At 41.7% G+C, this 16,721-nt stretch overlaps 1 protein-coding gene across 3 annotated transcripts in view; it reads left to right on the forward strand.

Annotated features, from left to right (window-relative positions):
- The window catches only part of kcnq1.2 (potassium voltage-gated channel, KQT-like subfamily, member 1.2), a 141,834-nt gene that overhangs the window by 69,254 nt on the left and 55,859 nt on the right, over window positions 1-16,721 (forward strand). For all 3 annotated transcript variants that reach the window (XM_044036366.1, XM_044036367.1, XM_044036368.1), the window contains one exon: window positions 16,471-16,546. In XM_044036366.1, coding sequence (XP_043892301.1) covers window positions 16,471-16,546 — 76 coding nt within the window. The remainder of the gene's footprint in view (window positions 1-16,470; window positions 16,547-16,721) is intronic.

The raw sequence follows: 16,721 nt of genomic DNA on the forward strand, positions 1-16,721 counted from the left end.
CGAGAGGTTTTTGTGTACATAATCGTGTGTACGTGTTTGTGTGCCCCCATTATGTGTCAGGTGCAGTAGACTCAGATTAGAGGAAGAGAGTCACTTCCTCCTCAGACTTTGATGTCAAGACTCATTTCCTGTCGTCACACAACTTAAAAAGACCAGGGACGAGGGGAAACCAGCTGCCTTTGCTTTGGCAAGGGCTCTTTTCTCATTACATGCCGAATAGTGATTGCACCAGTCAGGATTGTGTGAACTTCAAACTCATCAAGGATGTAGGGACTTCCACATTTCACTAACGTTTTTCCGACTACCGCGGAAAATATCGCGTTTCAGAACGAATGAGTGTTCATTCCGCTCGGTCTCTTTTCGTTGTCATTTTTAGACCCGGGGCTCACTCAAGGAAGACCAACATTCTCGTTTTTAAACCTGTCGGCACACACACAAGAGAATGAGAATCTTTAACTGACCCCCAGGGAGCAAACTAGAACATTCTGTTATTGTTTTCAGAGAGGAAATAATCCTTTAACTGTAGGATGCACTTCATTGGCAGCCTAATTTATTTCCTTTCAGACGCAATTATGGTCTATTAATTAAGCCCATAAAACGCAGGGAGAAGTCATGCCACTTGACCCGGCACATTTGAAGGAAATGAAATGATGACGTTTAATCGTTCACTGGAAGTGGAAAAGAACAATCAGTGCAAGATACCTGGTCTCAATTTGTAAGGGAAATACATATAAGTTGTTCTTCTCCATAAAGAAAATGATTCCTGAAGCAGGCATTTATGAATTGAAATGAAATTAAAAAAAACAGCCCGGGGCCACAGAGTAGTTTTGTTCAACAGTTCCAGTTTATTGTGCAAGTCAAAAATACATTATGTGATTGATGACAGCACCACACAGAGTAAAAACACTCTCATCAAGAGCATCGTCAATTTTTATCTAAAAGTGCATTGAATTACAATTTTGCCATTCAACCTTTCACTCACTTATCCTTATTTATACTATATGCAGCACTTTTCCTATGTCACACACCATTCACACCTACTCATAAGGGACGCATTGACAGAGGACGAGATCTGCTCTACTTACTGAACCACAGCCAACCCAGACCTGTGTGAGTTCTTCTGAAATGAGGCACGTGTTTGACGGAGCTTGTCTTTTTTCTGTGCCCATGCAATGCAAACATTGACATTATTCTGCACATGTGGAGATATTGCTCATGTGCGTGTGTCGGGGATCAGCACACCTGTAGGTGGCTGTTCTTTACAGGAGGCCTGAGTGATTGCTTGCTGTTGTTTTTGTCGTTATCTCACTCACAGTTCAGAGAAAACCACTGAGGCTCCCCTTGTGTGATTGCCTGTGCACATACATGCATGTTTTTTAACCCTAAATGGGCTACACAGAGGATACACAAGTGTGCACATGCATACACACTCATCCACATTGTACCCACAAGTCCCAACCTTATCAACAAACCACCTGTGCATCATTTTAAGACGGATTAGATTGGTACGGACTGGTCCTTGTTCCATTGATATGTTGAAATTACACCTCAGTAACTCTGTAGCAGCGGCATGGAATCAAATGTCCTTCCGTGTCTATCACCATCAGGATCTTTCACTTGAGGAGATTAGCATTCGACTCATTACTGGAAATGCTGTAAGCCGGCGTCATTGTTGTGAAATGAAACTAAGCTCCCCTGTAGAAATGCTTTCTGTTTTATAACCAACACAATTTCAGCTAAGTATATACTTAAAGTATATAACTGCGTGAGTGATTGTTGTGGCACAAAAGGCTGGATACTGAATACTGTAAATACATATATGTGTATTTCTAATTCTAGCTGTTTATCTTTATTTAGTAGTTATGAGATAGATTTTATTGTCAGTGCACAAGGAATATATTTAAATACGAGCCTGAAAGAGGGAAAAAAAAACTGTTGGGACATTGTTTTACAGTGTAGATGCTTCCGCGGGTCATACTCTGTGGCATGTGTGCTGAAGTTAAGCTGCTAATTAAATGACATTGCTATACTCAACCCTTGGCACGGACCAGCTCGGCCTCTAGTGAGGAAAGTAGAAGACGAAGCATGAGCGTGAAATAGGAGCAGTGGAGAGGAAGGGTGAGCAATGTTATTTTGTATGGAGATGATGTGACGTGAGAGTGAACTTTACGAGTGACTGTGTGAGTGTGTGTTTTCGTTTGTGACTCAAACAGAAACGTGAACACATTTTGCTTGAATGAGACGGATGGGACAATTGGAGTGAAGTGAAACTAGTCTGCACGGGTCCGCTTGGTGACATCATTTACACTGTGTGATGTATATTTAATCTGTATGGGCTTTTTTGTGTGAGTACATGGAGTTTATCATGCTGACTTCCTTTGCAGAGATATCAGGGGGAGTAGCTCGTGCACCCAGCTAAAAACATTCCATTTAGTAGAGGCAGTATTATTTCGGCTCTTTGCTCCCTTACTTACATCCATCCACTCTCTTCACAGCCGCTCACATGTGCTCTGGCATCGCTTCGGGGCCTAGGGGTGCGGGACGATGAGGAGGAGGAGGAGGAGGGTGGATGGCTTGGTGTGTGTGGAGCAGGCGGACTCCTTTAGCTCTTCATCCCTTCCCTCTTTCAGGCCTGTCAGGCGGATGGCCAGGGAGTAATGTGGAAATATGGCTGGCTGGCGTCGACATGATTAAGTCTATGCACGTGTCTCTGCAGAGAGGAGACCCCTGGCTTAATTACCCCTAGCCCTGACACTCTCCTCCTGCTCTCTCTCTCTCTCTCTTTTTCTCTCCATATCTTCTTTTCTTTCTTTTTCTCTGTCCACTACTCACTCCTCCCATCCTACAGCTGAAGAAGGCAGGGTTGTTTTCCCTCTCTGCCCCCTTTCCTTTTTTTTGCTGATTTTGGTTTTTCATTGCCTTTTTTTTCCCCCTGCCCTCCTCGCTCCGTGTGTAACTGACTTTTCTTTTGTCCGTGAAGCCCTTCTTTCACTCGCTTTATCTTGCACTCTTTCTCCCACTGCCCTTTCTCTCGCTCTTTCCCCTTGCTCGCACCACTCCCCCAACTCCTTTCTTTCTCTGTTGTTTTTATGTGCATGTGTTTGAGGCCGTCTTTGTGCGACTATGTGTATCCATATCTGTGAGAGGAGTATTGAGTACACATGAGCTTTGTTTGTCTTGTGTGTGAGGTTGTGTTTCCCATCGTGCAGTCATGGGCACCATGCAGCGGTGGACAAGCACTGCTCATGACAGCTCCGGACTACCTCAGCTCCTGCATGGAGAGGATTTCATCTATGAAATATCCTTCCTCGTGGCCCCAGGCCAACGAAAGCATACACAAGCCTTGACTTTATGATCCTACACACTCAGCCACATGCTAAGTCATGTGTGGCTTTTACACTCTCCTACGAACACGGTTAGTTTGTTGTTTTTACATCATGTGAAATCACATTCATTTGAAGCGCGGTTAAAATGTTGTTTTGTTTTACACAAGATAGTGAACAAAACAATACGTCTCAACCATTCAGTCGTAGAAGAATAACGTGGGCAGCTGCAGGTTGTGGAAGTATCTGTATTATATTATATTTCACATCGATATTCCTCTGTATACAATATCATAATTACACGTAATGATAATATCAATCAAACAAGGGTTCAAACATATTGAAATGCTTATGCCCTGTGCGAACACACTTGGAGACACAACACATAATTGCTTTTAAATAAATACTAATTCATCTTTAATTATCTGATATTTTTTCATGATAATTACAGGTATTAAGTGACTTGAAAGTGTTTTTTTTAGACAAATCACCCAGGCTTATGCTACATGTTCATTTCATGGGTGACCAATTGAATAGGCATGACAGCCTATCGTATTAGCTGTCACAATCACTTTTTATTTTGGTCAAATAGTGACAGTTAATGTTGTGAGACAACACTTCAAGAAAGCCAAAAAATGCATTATCCAATCAACAAGTCCAAGCAAATTAAAGCGGCCATAGCATGGTCCTATCTCACTTATATGTGAGATATGGAGGTGTACTTACAAACATGAAGCCGTGCTGTTTCAGACCAAAACCACACCCACAGAACACGGACTGTCTTGTGATTGGCCAGCCAACGAGAGCTTTCCCACTGAAATCAAACAATCAAACCCTGCGCTCTCAGCAGTGGCTGAACTGATTGTTATGGACTTTTAGGGCTTCATAAACGAGGTAATGACGCAGATACACACACACAAATGAAGCATTAATTGGCACTTCCGGGCTATGGGATCTTTAAAGTAGGAACCAACGTCCAATCTGCAGCAGCACCTTGCATTTTGTGTTCAATACTTTGAAGTATTTTGATACAAAAGGGGAGGGTATTTTCGTCATCTCAATTGAAATATTGCCCGTCCTTGCTGCCACCAGTAATACCTCTGCAGGGTAATGTGGTAACAGCTGCAGTAGCAGCAGATGCTGGACCTTTGCTCCATCCATCACATGCTGTCGTTTTCCCAGTGTGCTAAATGATTCTATTAGTGCATCACACTGGACCCTCAATGCTCCCACTGTGTTCCCACCTCCACAATGTGGTTCCAGCAGTCCAACCCATGCACTGATAATTTCCTTGAAAAATTGGCAGGGGACAGGCATCCAATTATGTCATTGCACCCCGTTCCCAGCGCCTCGTTTCAGATAACCACTCGCACACAATAACTGATCTCTTTGAAAACTGAATCAACGCCGCACTTTATCATCTTCTCCATCTCCTTGATTTTCTTATTTGGGCTGTTTTTCTCTTCAGTTTTCATTCCTAATCCTCCGTGGCCTCCAAGTGTTTCTGTTTGATATAAACATTGCTGACACAGTTGATCAGTGTTGTATGACACCAATGTTAGGTGAAGGACGTTGACAGACATCAGCTGATATCAAGTTAGTTTAGTATTATGACAAATAAATGCCTCTGAACCTCAGCCTGTCATTTACTTTTCTGGGCACTGGGCCAGCATGTCTGTTTTTCCTGTCTGTCAGTGTGTAACAGTGTTGGAAGACTTTTCTATCATATTCATTACCCATGCCTTGCAGACAATATCATGTTATTAGGTCAGTGTTTTAAGTCATGGTAGTATTACATCGATTATAATAAATCATACATGTCCTTATTATTCTGTGAATGTGCCTCTCTTAACTCTCCCAAGGTGAATATAATATAAACAAATAATGTCTTAACTACACTAGATTGTTTGACATATTACTATTCTAACTCATTACTGCAAGGCAATATACAGTATACTGTTTATTGCTCAGGGGCTTATAAATTGGACAATCAGTCCAGTGTGTTCTGTAATGAAGGTTGGCAGCTGCTCCTGTGTTCAGCATTGTCCCAAATGTTCTGGCCATTGTTTGTTGCCCCACTCAAATTAGATTTCATCAGCAGATCTGACGGCGTGGAGTGTTGTATAAGTTATAAGTGAAAAATAATACAAATCCAAAAATGATTTGAAATAATACTCAAACACATTCAAACTATAATTCAAAAGTAATGACAACAAATGCAAAATGTTTTTAACTTTATGTCAAAGGCAGTGATACAGTTCATTTCCTGTGTGGATCATATTCACACAACACTGGAACCAAGAGACAACTGGCCGCGCCGTCACTCATAAGAATCTGAAATCCCTTTTTGAAGCCTTGAGATTTATAATCAGAAGGTCACAGACATCACCTGCAGCCAGGCACCTACCGGTGGGCACCAGCCGTCAATCACACTGATGTCCACTCATACAACAACCATTCACTCTCACATTCACACCTACGGTCAATTTAGAATTGACCGTAGGTGTGGAGTAGAGAACATGCAAACTCCATGCAGAAAGGCCCTTGTTCCAACCAGGGCTCGAACCTGGGTCTTCTTGCTGCAAAGGCAAGAGTGCTAACCACCACACCAACCATGTGGCCCATCTACATTGTCTAATTTTCTCTAAATGGAAACATGATTTACAAAATTTACATCACATGCTCTTGGAAAAGACCATTAACTCCTAAGACAAATGTTTACTGTTGTTATAAATCCAGTGAAAAGTAGGCTATTTGTCTTGTAGGTTTCCATTTAAATTGAGTTCTTTTTGCAACCCACAGAGTTGCCCCCTGGTGGCTATTCAGTCTATTTTTTATTTCTCAGTTGGCTTCCTCCCACAATCTAATAGTCTATGACTGAAACAATTGGAAATCAGTAGCTTCAAGATCACTATATTAAGTCCTACCTTGGGGTCTCAAAACAATTTCAGATATTGCTGGGACAGCGAAGCTGCAGCACTCAAAACAGTGATGATAAAAACCTAAATTTAAGTTTTGAAGGAGCTGAGGGTCAATAATAGCCACCCATAGTTCACCCTGACACACTCTCCTCTCCCATCTCAACTTACCAGAGAACAGTAAGAGAGTCAATTCGACCAATCATAGACCCTGCTGCACCCATCGAGCCCTCTGATCATCTTTCACCTCCTCCTGGGCCTGTGAATTCCCACTGTACAGTCATGTGATCCAACTGCAGCAGCAAGCAAGAGGTCGCTCCTGACCTGGCCTGCTTTACACACTCAGAGAGGTGGGATCATAGCTTGTAGTTGGCCTTAAAAATGGAACAGTGTTCCCCATTTTTTTCCCTCTTTCTCTGTTATTTGTTCCACTCTTATGTACATGTACAACACCAGCATTTCTTGCAGTACATTGAAAATGTACCCTTGACTGTTTTATTGTATTTGGTTGAAGGATAATTCTGGTTTATTTCAACCTGGTGCATTTTCTGAAAATGTGATTATTGTGCATTGGGCTTACTTTGAATTCTCCATCTGTGTAATGGGGACTCAGGGGAAGATTGGCTCCTGCAGAACAGCATACTTTTGGGGTGCACTATATAAAGTGCAGGCCTCCTACAGCTTTTCATATAAACACTATTTATACATGAATCATTTATGTCTTTTGACACTGCATCAAAGACCCCCTTTAAGACCTGGTATTAATGTTCCTCCTGAGAGATCCAATCACAAGTAGACAGTACTAAACGTGACTGTTGACACCTGGCATTAAAATGCATCCTGAATGTATATCCTGGAAACACATACCCACACTGTATGCAAATACACACAGATGTCACAGATGCTTGTTCACAAATATCAAATGACGTTTTTAACCAGTCTTAATGTACATATGCATATATTACCAGTGTGCAGGAGTGACACGTAGAGAGAGAAATGTTAAACAGACCCGAGTGATTGAGTACACTATGAATACAGCTCTACCACATCTTAAGGTTTGTTTCACACTGGATGTGTGTGTGCGGCACTTTGCATCTCTGTTTTCATTTAAGCACACACTGCCTGCATAAGATGCACGTGAGCGGCACTTTCTGAAACAGGCCACTCACCAAGATTCCATATCTCGCGAGTCACGCATCTAACGTCATGAATATACATTGTAAATGATCTTTCACCACAGTTTTAGTGCCTATATCTGTCACATGTGTCACAAACACATGTCCTGTTCCTGTTCCAAAATAAAAACCACTATAGTGTCTCAGTTTGCCTGAATCCATTCTTTTTTTTTATTCAATAAAGTTTTATTGGTAAGTTTTAATACAGATGTGCATTTATACACCGTGAGAAACACAGTTTATACATAATTCACCTGGTCCAAACTGCAAATGCATTGTTGAGCTGAGGAAACAGACATTAATATGTGGCTTTTTGGTTACACCTGTACTAAGCACTCCACGTGTAATCGGATCACTCAGGATCAATGTTAATACCAGGTTTGAATGTATGTTTTCTTTAACCTGTGGATAATTATCCAACACAGTTGTGGCTTCTTGAGCTCATATGTCATTCCAGGTACATTAGCAGATTCTCAAAGAGGTGAGCACTGTTGAGACTGGCCTCTGTCTGTCATCGTGCATTTAGGACTTGCGTCAAGTTTTAAGAGAGTGGAGTCAAGTCAGTTTTCTTCCTGCTTCTTGCCTCTCTGTCTCCATGTCTGTCTCTTTGCGCTGTCGGTGTGGTATCTGTCCATTGCATTGGGCAGATGTGGAGAGGAAATGAGCTAATTGTGCCAAGAGTGAAAGCTCTTAAAGCAAGACCTCCTCTTCACAACAACTTACTACAACCACTCCCTTCTGCTGCGCCGGTCTCTTTCTGTCTCTCCAACACTCTTCTGTCTCTTTTCTTCTTAGTCCCAGTCTCCACATAATTGCATTTTATTGTCAGCTTTGCTTGGAGGAGGTTGGAGGAAAATGTGTGTATTTACTCTCATGAGCTCACCTCTTATCTTTTCCAGTTTGTCTCTGCTCTAAATCAGCCAACTTGATACTGCCTCCTAACCTCTCCTCTCCACTCACTAAAAGTCCTTTCACCAATAGCATAGCGTACCAAAAACCAATGGGAATGTACATTTCCCTCCATTTAGGACAGTGATCAACAAATTGCTTTAATCCATTAAATTAGGGTGAAAGAAAATGCTGCCTCTCCACATTTTCCCTTTACTCTTTTGCTTCTTGCGTGTTTAGCTTTCCGTCATACACAAACAGACACACTGTAAATGCAATGTTTCTGTTAGGGAAACCATACCAGGCCTCTCATAGTTGAAAGTGGCAACAAAAAGTCTGACCACTGTATAAAAGCCTAATTAAACAACAGTCTTTAAGGGCAGTCAGCCCCCACTGTAGCCTCAACCACACATGAATGAAAGAATAATGCTCCTTTGAAAAGCAGCAAAGTTTAATCTGCACCCATTGGCTTATGAAAGGGAAGCCCCTTAGCTAAGTAGCCTCACAGGTCACTTTCCATCTATTCCCCCCTCGCTCTCTCGCTCTTTCTCATTTTCTTCTCCTCTACTTCTTCTTTGTCCTCCTGCTGAGTCTATAGTCAAGGATAAGCCTGGCTGAACCTGAGCAGGTCTGTCACCTCCAACCTCCAAATACACATACATGAACATCCATCTGTGTTAGCATGATCAACCACTGGGCTCATGTGCTTGGATTATCTGAGAGCTATAAAAAAAAAAGAATCATCCAATTTAATCCAAACATTAAGTGCAAGTAAGAGCAGAGAGGAGGGGCTGGGCTTGGTAGCTCAGCCCTCTCAGTTCCAAGGGGTTATCTCAGAACATGACTGGGGGGGTCAATTTAAGGGTCTCTAGGGTTCCTCCTCCCGACCTCACCACACCACTCTCCACCCCTAAAAAACTCCCCACTTCACCCAAGAGAGGGGGACCCCCTGACTGGCAGCAATAAATAGATTCTTTCTCTAACATGCCTAATCCTGCTAAACAGCAACAAATCCTATTAGGCCATGAATTATAAATCCTTCTTTGCCACCTCACCCTCTCCTCCCCCACTAGAGAAACCCAATTGCCCTCCTGTCTTCATAACAGGCAAGCACATACCCTCACATATAAAGACATGCTAGATCTCTGCAATGTTTGTCTTCACTGTGATGTTGTCAGTCGTCCCTTTGCTTCCATGTATTCTGGATGCTGGTGTGTGTGTGTGGGGGGGGGCTTGTGTAGTCCAGTACTGTTTGTCACTGTTGACTGAGTCAGTCAGCCAAGCTTTAAAGTGTGGAGATTCTCCTCCTCACAAGAAAATAGTATCCTGAGTGCACTTAGTTAGTGGTTTACTCACTTGCCAGTTGCTTTGTGTCTTCCCTTGATGCAAAAACACACTTTGAAATTCCTAAAGATGAGGAAATGAAGTAGGTTTGATTCTGGATTCAGAGCTTTTACTTTTATATTCTGTACAAGACTGACAAACAGTGACGTTCAGCTACTTTGGTCCCCACCTGTGTGAAATATTAACATTTTTTAAACATCATTATTCATCATCATTCATTTTATCATTCAATTTTGACAAAGTGGTTGGTAACACATTTTCCTGTGCGGTGTCGAAGCCAAAGGAGATTTTTGTTTTGTTTTTATCGCTTTACACTCACTTTAAACATCCCTAAGTGAATTTTCTAGCAGATGTACTCACACACACATCAGTGAAAATGAAAATGAAGGATAATGCATACAGCCCTACACAGTAGGTAACGGTTGACAAATGAATGATGTCATACATTCGTGGTTTTGCATCAGCTAAAAAAGTAATCTGGAAAAAGTAGAATGTTATGGCACCATAAAACACACAAACCTATTAAAAAGTTTGTTTTATACTGTGTAATAACAAGAACCTTTATTTATATGATGCCCTTGACACACATTGCATGCATTACAAAGAAAGTTAAGCTACAGTAGAACTATTATATATACAAAACTATTGTTCCAAAATGCTCTGGAGAGCTAAGACATAACAATACAGGGAAATTATGGCAGTGGCCTATTCCAACCACTTAATGTATGTCAGCAATGTGACTGTGGGTGTAAACCCATCAAGCATGTAGACCCTTGGCGATAACAACAGATATTCTCAGACAATATTTACCTTAAATGTCATTGAGTTCATTGTTAGGGAGTAACGTTCTGACCATTTCAAGCAAAGAGGAGGGTATTTTTAATTCATTAATTTAAACTTTGCTCTGATGATGTTTTAGACCAAAGTCTAATTTTGTGAGGTGTAAAGTTTCTTGTCGCTTGACCAACTGTCTGTCATTTCCGTCCGTAGAGTTCTAAAAGTGGCTAAACAATGCACTATAAAAACTCTCTAATGATATACTATGGGCCAAACTTCTTGACCAGACGTAGGTCTGGCCCCAAAGAGGTGGTCGTTAACCCCAAATTTATCTGGCTCTCTAAATAAGTTCACTTTGAAGAATAATTATAGCCTCATCCTTCTCTTTAGGCTACACCTTAGGCCTGGATGGAACATTAACCTTATAACCCTGAATTAGTCTGGCCACATCTACAAAGTAGCTAATGTTCTAACCCCTCCCCCTTTTTAACTGCAAAAGCTTAGCTTCAGAGAAACAAATGGTTATGGTGTGTGTGAAAGAAAATCTGTATTTTATGTTAAAAACGTAACGACAACGTGGATGGGAACCAATAATTCTTAAAATACTACCATACCAATGACAATTTTCTTTCTGTATTTTGCAGATTACAATCTTAGATCTTTGTGGCCTTCCTGCCCTTCTTCTCATGGCTGTACTTTTTCATTTTGTCGGCTATCTAACTGGAAACCTCCTTGCCCAAATCTTTTAGTTAATTTGACACTTAGAGTTGAGTCAAGAGGAGTTCACCAGTCATTAGTGTACTTGTGAGAAGTACAGTCCTCTCCAATCTTCTCTCGGCGTGGTGGGAAAAAGCTGTGTCTGTCTCTGTCTTTCTCAAATAATGACAGGTTGTGAGACTTGGCATCATTAACATTAAACATGGGCGGGGCTTTTTCTGAGGTTACGAGGATGTCGACCATCTCTTGAGAGGAGTTATTTTCATTGGTGGGATTTTTACATGGACCTATTCACTTACACCTTTTAAGTTTATGTGGTGACACACAGTCTGTGCATGTGTGTGAGAGATCAGAGTATATATATCACCACAACAATCTCATTGACCAATGCTTATTTTTTCCCATACAGTATATTGTGGGCTATGTGGAAAGAATGTGTGAGACAGCCTGCCCTGCCTTTACTTTATGTATTATTTAAAAACACGTCAGTCTTTCGCAGTATATTATAATAGAACTATTTGTAAGAAGAATGCAGAAGGTGATGGTGACTCTACAGTCTCTTTGGCATCTCCCTTGTTTTCCCTCTCTCTCTGTTGCCACACACATCAAACACAGCACAAGTCCCTTTGCTCTCTCTGTGTCATCAGCTCTTAATGGGCACTGGGCTTTGATGTGGCTTGGTTGGTGCCATTGTCTCCAGCATGTCTTGATCAGTCTCTATTGATCTGGTTATGGGGGATATGAAAACAACAGACACATAAGGAAGTGCGGAAAACAATTGTAACAGAAGCCATTTTTAACCAGCTGCTCCCATGTCGTGCGGGCAATTCTTTGAGGTTCAGACGACGGAGTATGTCAAGTTCAGCCCTATGATGTAAAGCAAAAATGCAAACAGTGTGAGGATAATGCACAGTATGAGACAGAAGAATGCAAGTCAGTGAGCGATACATTTGTGATTTAATCAGCATTGTAAAACACGCCAATGTCTGTGTTTAATTAAAATATTGGTGACCGTGAAGCGCAGGAGGGAGAAGAACAGAGGTCTAAACAGCAGAGCAGCTGTGTTGTGTTTATCCTCCTGCTGACTCAATCTTGGCTGTGAACAAACATATTTTTCAATTTTCTGAATTTTTCAGTATTTCAAGCTGGACATTAATTTCAAAAACAAACTGAAAACACCAGTATAGACACATCTTTTTCTCATGGACATGTTTATACTTTCCACAACATGAGAAAGACATAGTTGGCTTATATTTGTTCCTCTTCTTGAAATGTAAACCACATCCAATAGCACGCTTTGATTACTCATTTAGCTAATCTTCGTAGAGATGACGGGGCCACAATGGGGGTTTTTCTTGTATTAGAAGTGGACCGTTGATTGGTGAAGCTTGTCTCTTATAATGTAGTGTCTTAGCAGCGCAGCCTTATCATTCTTGCCACAGCCTCTGGCATGCCATCACTTTTAGATCAAACATGCTTTAAAGAATGTAGTAGTCATCTTATCCTTCAGAGATGTGATAAAGGGATGTCTGTTTTTGTGGAGAACAGAAGAAGAGCACATCTCTTTGATGGACCAGTCACCAGTCTAACAGCTTATCTCACACACACACACACACATGCACAGGCTCGCTGTGGCCATAGCACATTGATGTCTAAGGCAGCTTGCTCTTGAGTGACTCCAAGGTTATTGCAGCACCATGGAAGCACAGGATATTTGACAGTCCCCTGCCAAAGAAAGAGCAGAGGGGGTGGGGTGAATGAGGGAGAGTTGCCATTGACAACTCGGAGATCTCCAAAGTGACGATCTGAAAATGAAAAAAAAAGAAAAAAAGAAAATAGAAAAGCTTATTAAAAGAGAAGGGTCGAGGGGAGGCCATGGACTAAATCTGTCACAGCTTTTTAGGAGAGGTTCATGACTCCAGTGAGTATAGCTTATGTATGATTTCTGCTGTTGGGCTCCAATATGTGCTTAATCTTTAGAGGAAAGAAAATACACACAGCTACAGAGGTGATTCATTCAGTGCAGGACAATGGAAAGAATCTTGAACTCATATTGCATGAGATCCGAGATGTACTGACTCAAGAGGAGTCCTGAGGAAATGTGCTGTGTCAATCTTTCTGCGTAGATGAAAAACAAACAGAAAAGGCAGAGAGGAGACGGGGTCAGAAGAAGAAGAAGAGTCCCAACTGGCAAGTGTTCGAAGCATCAGCACGAGGGATGTGGGAATTACATTCCTCTCGTTTCTGTGTGCCTAATGGCTGCTCGTGGTGGGGTGACAGAAAAACAATTCCTTCTTCTTATCGACGATGGACAGCAAGATGTGCGGGGTAGACCCCCCTCCTAAGATAGGGCCTCATGCTCTTTATGTTTGGTATTGTTTGTGTGCATTTCCTCCTATAGCTTGGGCAGGTCATGCATGGAGGGCAAGAAAAAAGACAGCAGTTCGACAGCCTTTGATGTTCAGGGTTTATGGTCCCATGTCAATGCATTGTCTGTTAAGTCCTTTTGTTGTCCCTCTGCCTAATTAAGACCTCAGAGCGACTTGTTGACTCCACAAAGACCTTCGTTTGGGGAGGGGTAACACAAGTGTATGTGTTTCTGTGTGTCAAGGATGCGAGTGTATGTGTGTGCTTGTATTTGTTACCTCTTTAGGACTTTTGTCTGGCATGAACACTGACCTTTTCATGGCCAATAGTCCTTAAGGAGACCAAAACCTGGTCCTAATGAAGCAGAACCTCATTTCTGTTTTAAGTATAGGGCTATGATTTGCATTGTAGTTAGGAATTAACTTGGTATGGCTAGGGATACAGCTTTTTCTTAGCTGTTCAATGGAAAAAGGATAGCATGAACCTGTGTGTGTGTGTTTCTGGTATTGCTCACGTTTCGGGGACCTCAATCTGTTTACACAGTCACATTATGGGGATTTGTCTTCCTTATGGGGACAAAAACATAAATGAATACTTTTTTTTGGTGAAGACATGTTGCATGGTTAGGATGAGGTTAATGCAGGGTTACCCAGTAGTAGTTACAGGTTAGGGTTTGGGTTAGAGGTTAGGGTTAGGTTTAAGTTTAGTCTCCAGGAAATGAATGTAAGTTAATGTCATGTCCTCTGAAGTCATGGAAAACAGACTCAGTGTGTGTTTGTGCATGTGGGTGTGGCTTGCTTTGACGGAGACATAGCTTGAGAGACACGTTCAAAACAACACACGTATCACCCCCCCACGTACGAAAGCATAAGCTGTGACATAAGAATGGAGGCATCCATCTTTTGTTTGGAGGAGGACTTTTCTCTCGCTGCAGGCACCAGCAAAGAGCACTCACTGTGCACACCCATGCAAACACGCAGGGCACTCAGAGACTGCATTTGGGCACATCTATACACAGCGTATGCAGCGTACGCTCCATGACAAATGTGTGTTCACGTCTCAACAACAATGTTAGTATTTGCAAAAAACTTGAGACCTTTTTTGTCTCCCCCTTTTGTGTTTGCAAAAGCACATGTTTTTCCATTTTTTTTTAATTCTTGCCCTCTTAGTCTGAATCTCCCCAACAAAGATGTGGTGATGTCAGTCTGCTGTAAATCCACCTTCTCAGCTTACACGCATGGATGTGCATGCATCAGCTGTCTAAAAAGTCACAACATACTGCCCATGAAGGGGAGAGACAGAGAGTCACTTTATGTACAAAAAAGGGGGCAAAGAAAAGGGGGAGCAGCAGTTATGCAAAAGTACTATTTTTATTCCAAAACATGATCTTAAGTAATACATCATGCTGCCTCCTGCGTGCTTCATCCCATGTTGTATAGGAATAGAGACTATAATGGAGACTATATGTACAAATTAGAACATGTCCCTTTCAAATGATTAAGGCCAGGTTTCGACCTGGAATTAACTTTCTGTGCTGAGAGATCAGATCACGAGTTGGTAGCATTAAGTACAGCTGGCATTAAAATGTGTCGTAGGTGCCATTCTGTGACCACATGTGATCCGATCTCACTACCACCCACTGTATGCAAATACACACAGATGTCATGTTTGTTTGTGAGAACAAAGCGTAGATTTTTTTGTGCACATGTGTTGTTGCCAACTTGTTTGTGTGTGCATGTTTTTGTATCAGTGTAAATGACAGCAGAGTTAATTAAAGCATTAGTTGAGGAAGAGGTTGTGAGTGCCACCAAGGTATGTGGTCGTATCCGTCCCCAAACCACCTTGAACTAGGTCCTACACTGAAACAAAGCAAAGTGTGAACAGAAGGCTCTCTTCATATGCATATCTAATGTTGAGCCTTCGGGGTTTTTTTCAGCATTTTTCAAACTTGAATTATTATAATTATAATATAAAGGTGAACTAATATTCAGCAGAATGAGTTTGTGGTAAACCTTGCTGTGTTGAACCATAGCAGAATGTATTGATTCGTAATTAATTCAAGATAATATTGCATAGCATATGCTATAATAAAACCAGGATCACAGACTGATGAGGATGAGAAATCCTATTTGATACTATTACTATAGACCCATGTGTGGCTCCAACTATCTACGACCCAGTTGTTAGTGTACGTTTCAATCACTTGTACCAGTGAAATCCAGTCACTCAACTACACTTCCAGTCTGTGTTTTCTCATGATCTATTTCCATTCATAGCATACATCATCTTAACATGCTGCTATCACACATGGCACACCTAAGGACATGTTTCAGCAATTTCTCACAAACAAACCAAATGAGTGCCTCCTTGAAAAAGCAAACACAAGTGCACGCCACACTGTCACCATGATTTGCAAGTATGAGTTTGTGTGTGTTGTTTGCATCCAGTGGTTTCTGTTTCAGTGTATCGTTCCATACCAGTGGGTTTTCATTTGTGTTGACACAGATGTGCAGCTTTGGGCCGGGGGGCGTGCGTTTTTGGGGGGCTCCTTTGGGTGCAGACTGAGTCTGGTTGTTTTCTGTTACACTTTGCACCAGGTTGCAGAAAGTTGTGACCGTTAAGGCTGTGAGAGAGCTATGTGTGTGTGTGTGCAGAGCAGAGGTTAATTTGTGTTGACACATATTGTTGTAGGTTGTATTTTTGTCCACATGAATGCTTACCTGCCAGTGTGTGTGTGTGTGTGTGTGTGTGTGTCAGGGGCCACATGTGTTCTGCTGTTGCATCACACTCTCTCTCTCTCTCTATTCAAACTTGAATGACAACTTTACTTTTTATTGATGTATTGACAACTCAGTTTGTCCAAAAAAGAGACCACTTCACATTTGTACGCACACATTTCACATGTCATTTAGCTGTTGTTTTTCATTTGGAATACTAAATATGCTTCTCTGTCTGTGACAGGCTGTCGCACGCCCAGAGATCAGCAGTGAAAGTCCTTCGCAGAATGCAGTACTTTGTGGCCAGGAGGAAATTTCAGGTAAGCCAGATGAAAACCAGAGGGGGGAGAAAAAAACACAACAGGGTGGAATGGAGAGAGAGAGATACTTACAGAAAAGGACCAAAAAAGTAAGAAACAAGCACATTTTGGGGCATTTTGGCTGATCCTCACAATTTTAAAGAGGTTTTTCAGGGTTAAGACTTGCTTTTAGGGT

This window comes from Solea senegalensis, linkage group LG10, assembly GCF_019176455.1.
Source record: "Solea senegalensis isolate Sse05_10M linkage group LG10, IFAPA_SoseM_1, whole genome shotgun sequence".
Taxonomy (NCBI): domain Eukaryota; kingdom Metazoa; phylum Chordata; class Actinopteri; order Pleuronectiformes; family Soleidae; genus Solea; species Solea senegalensis.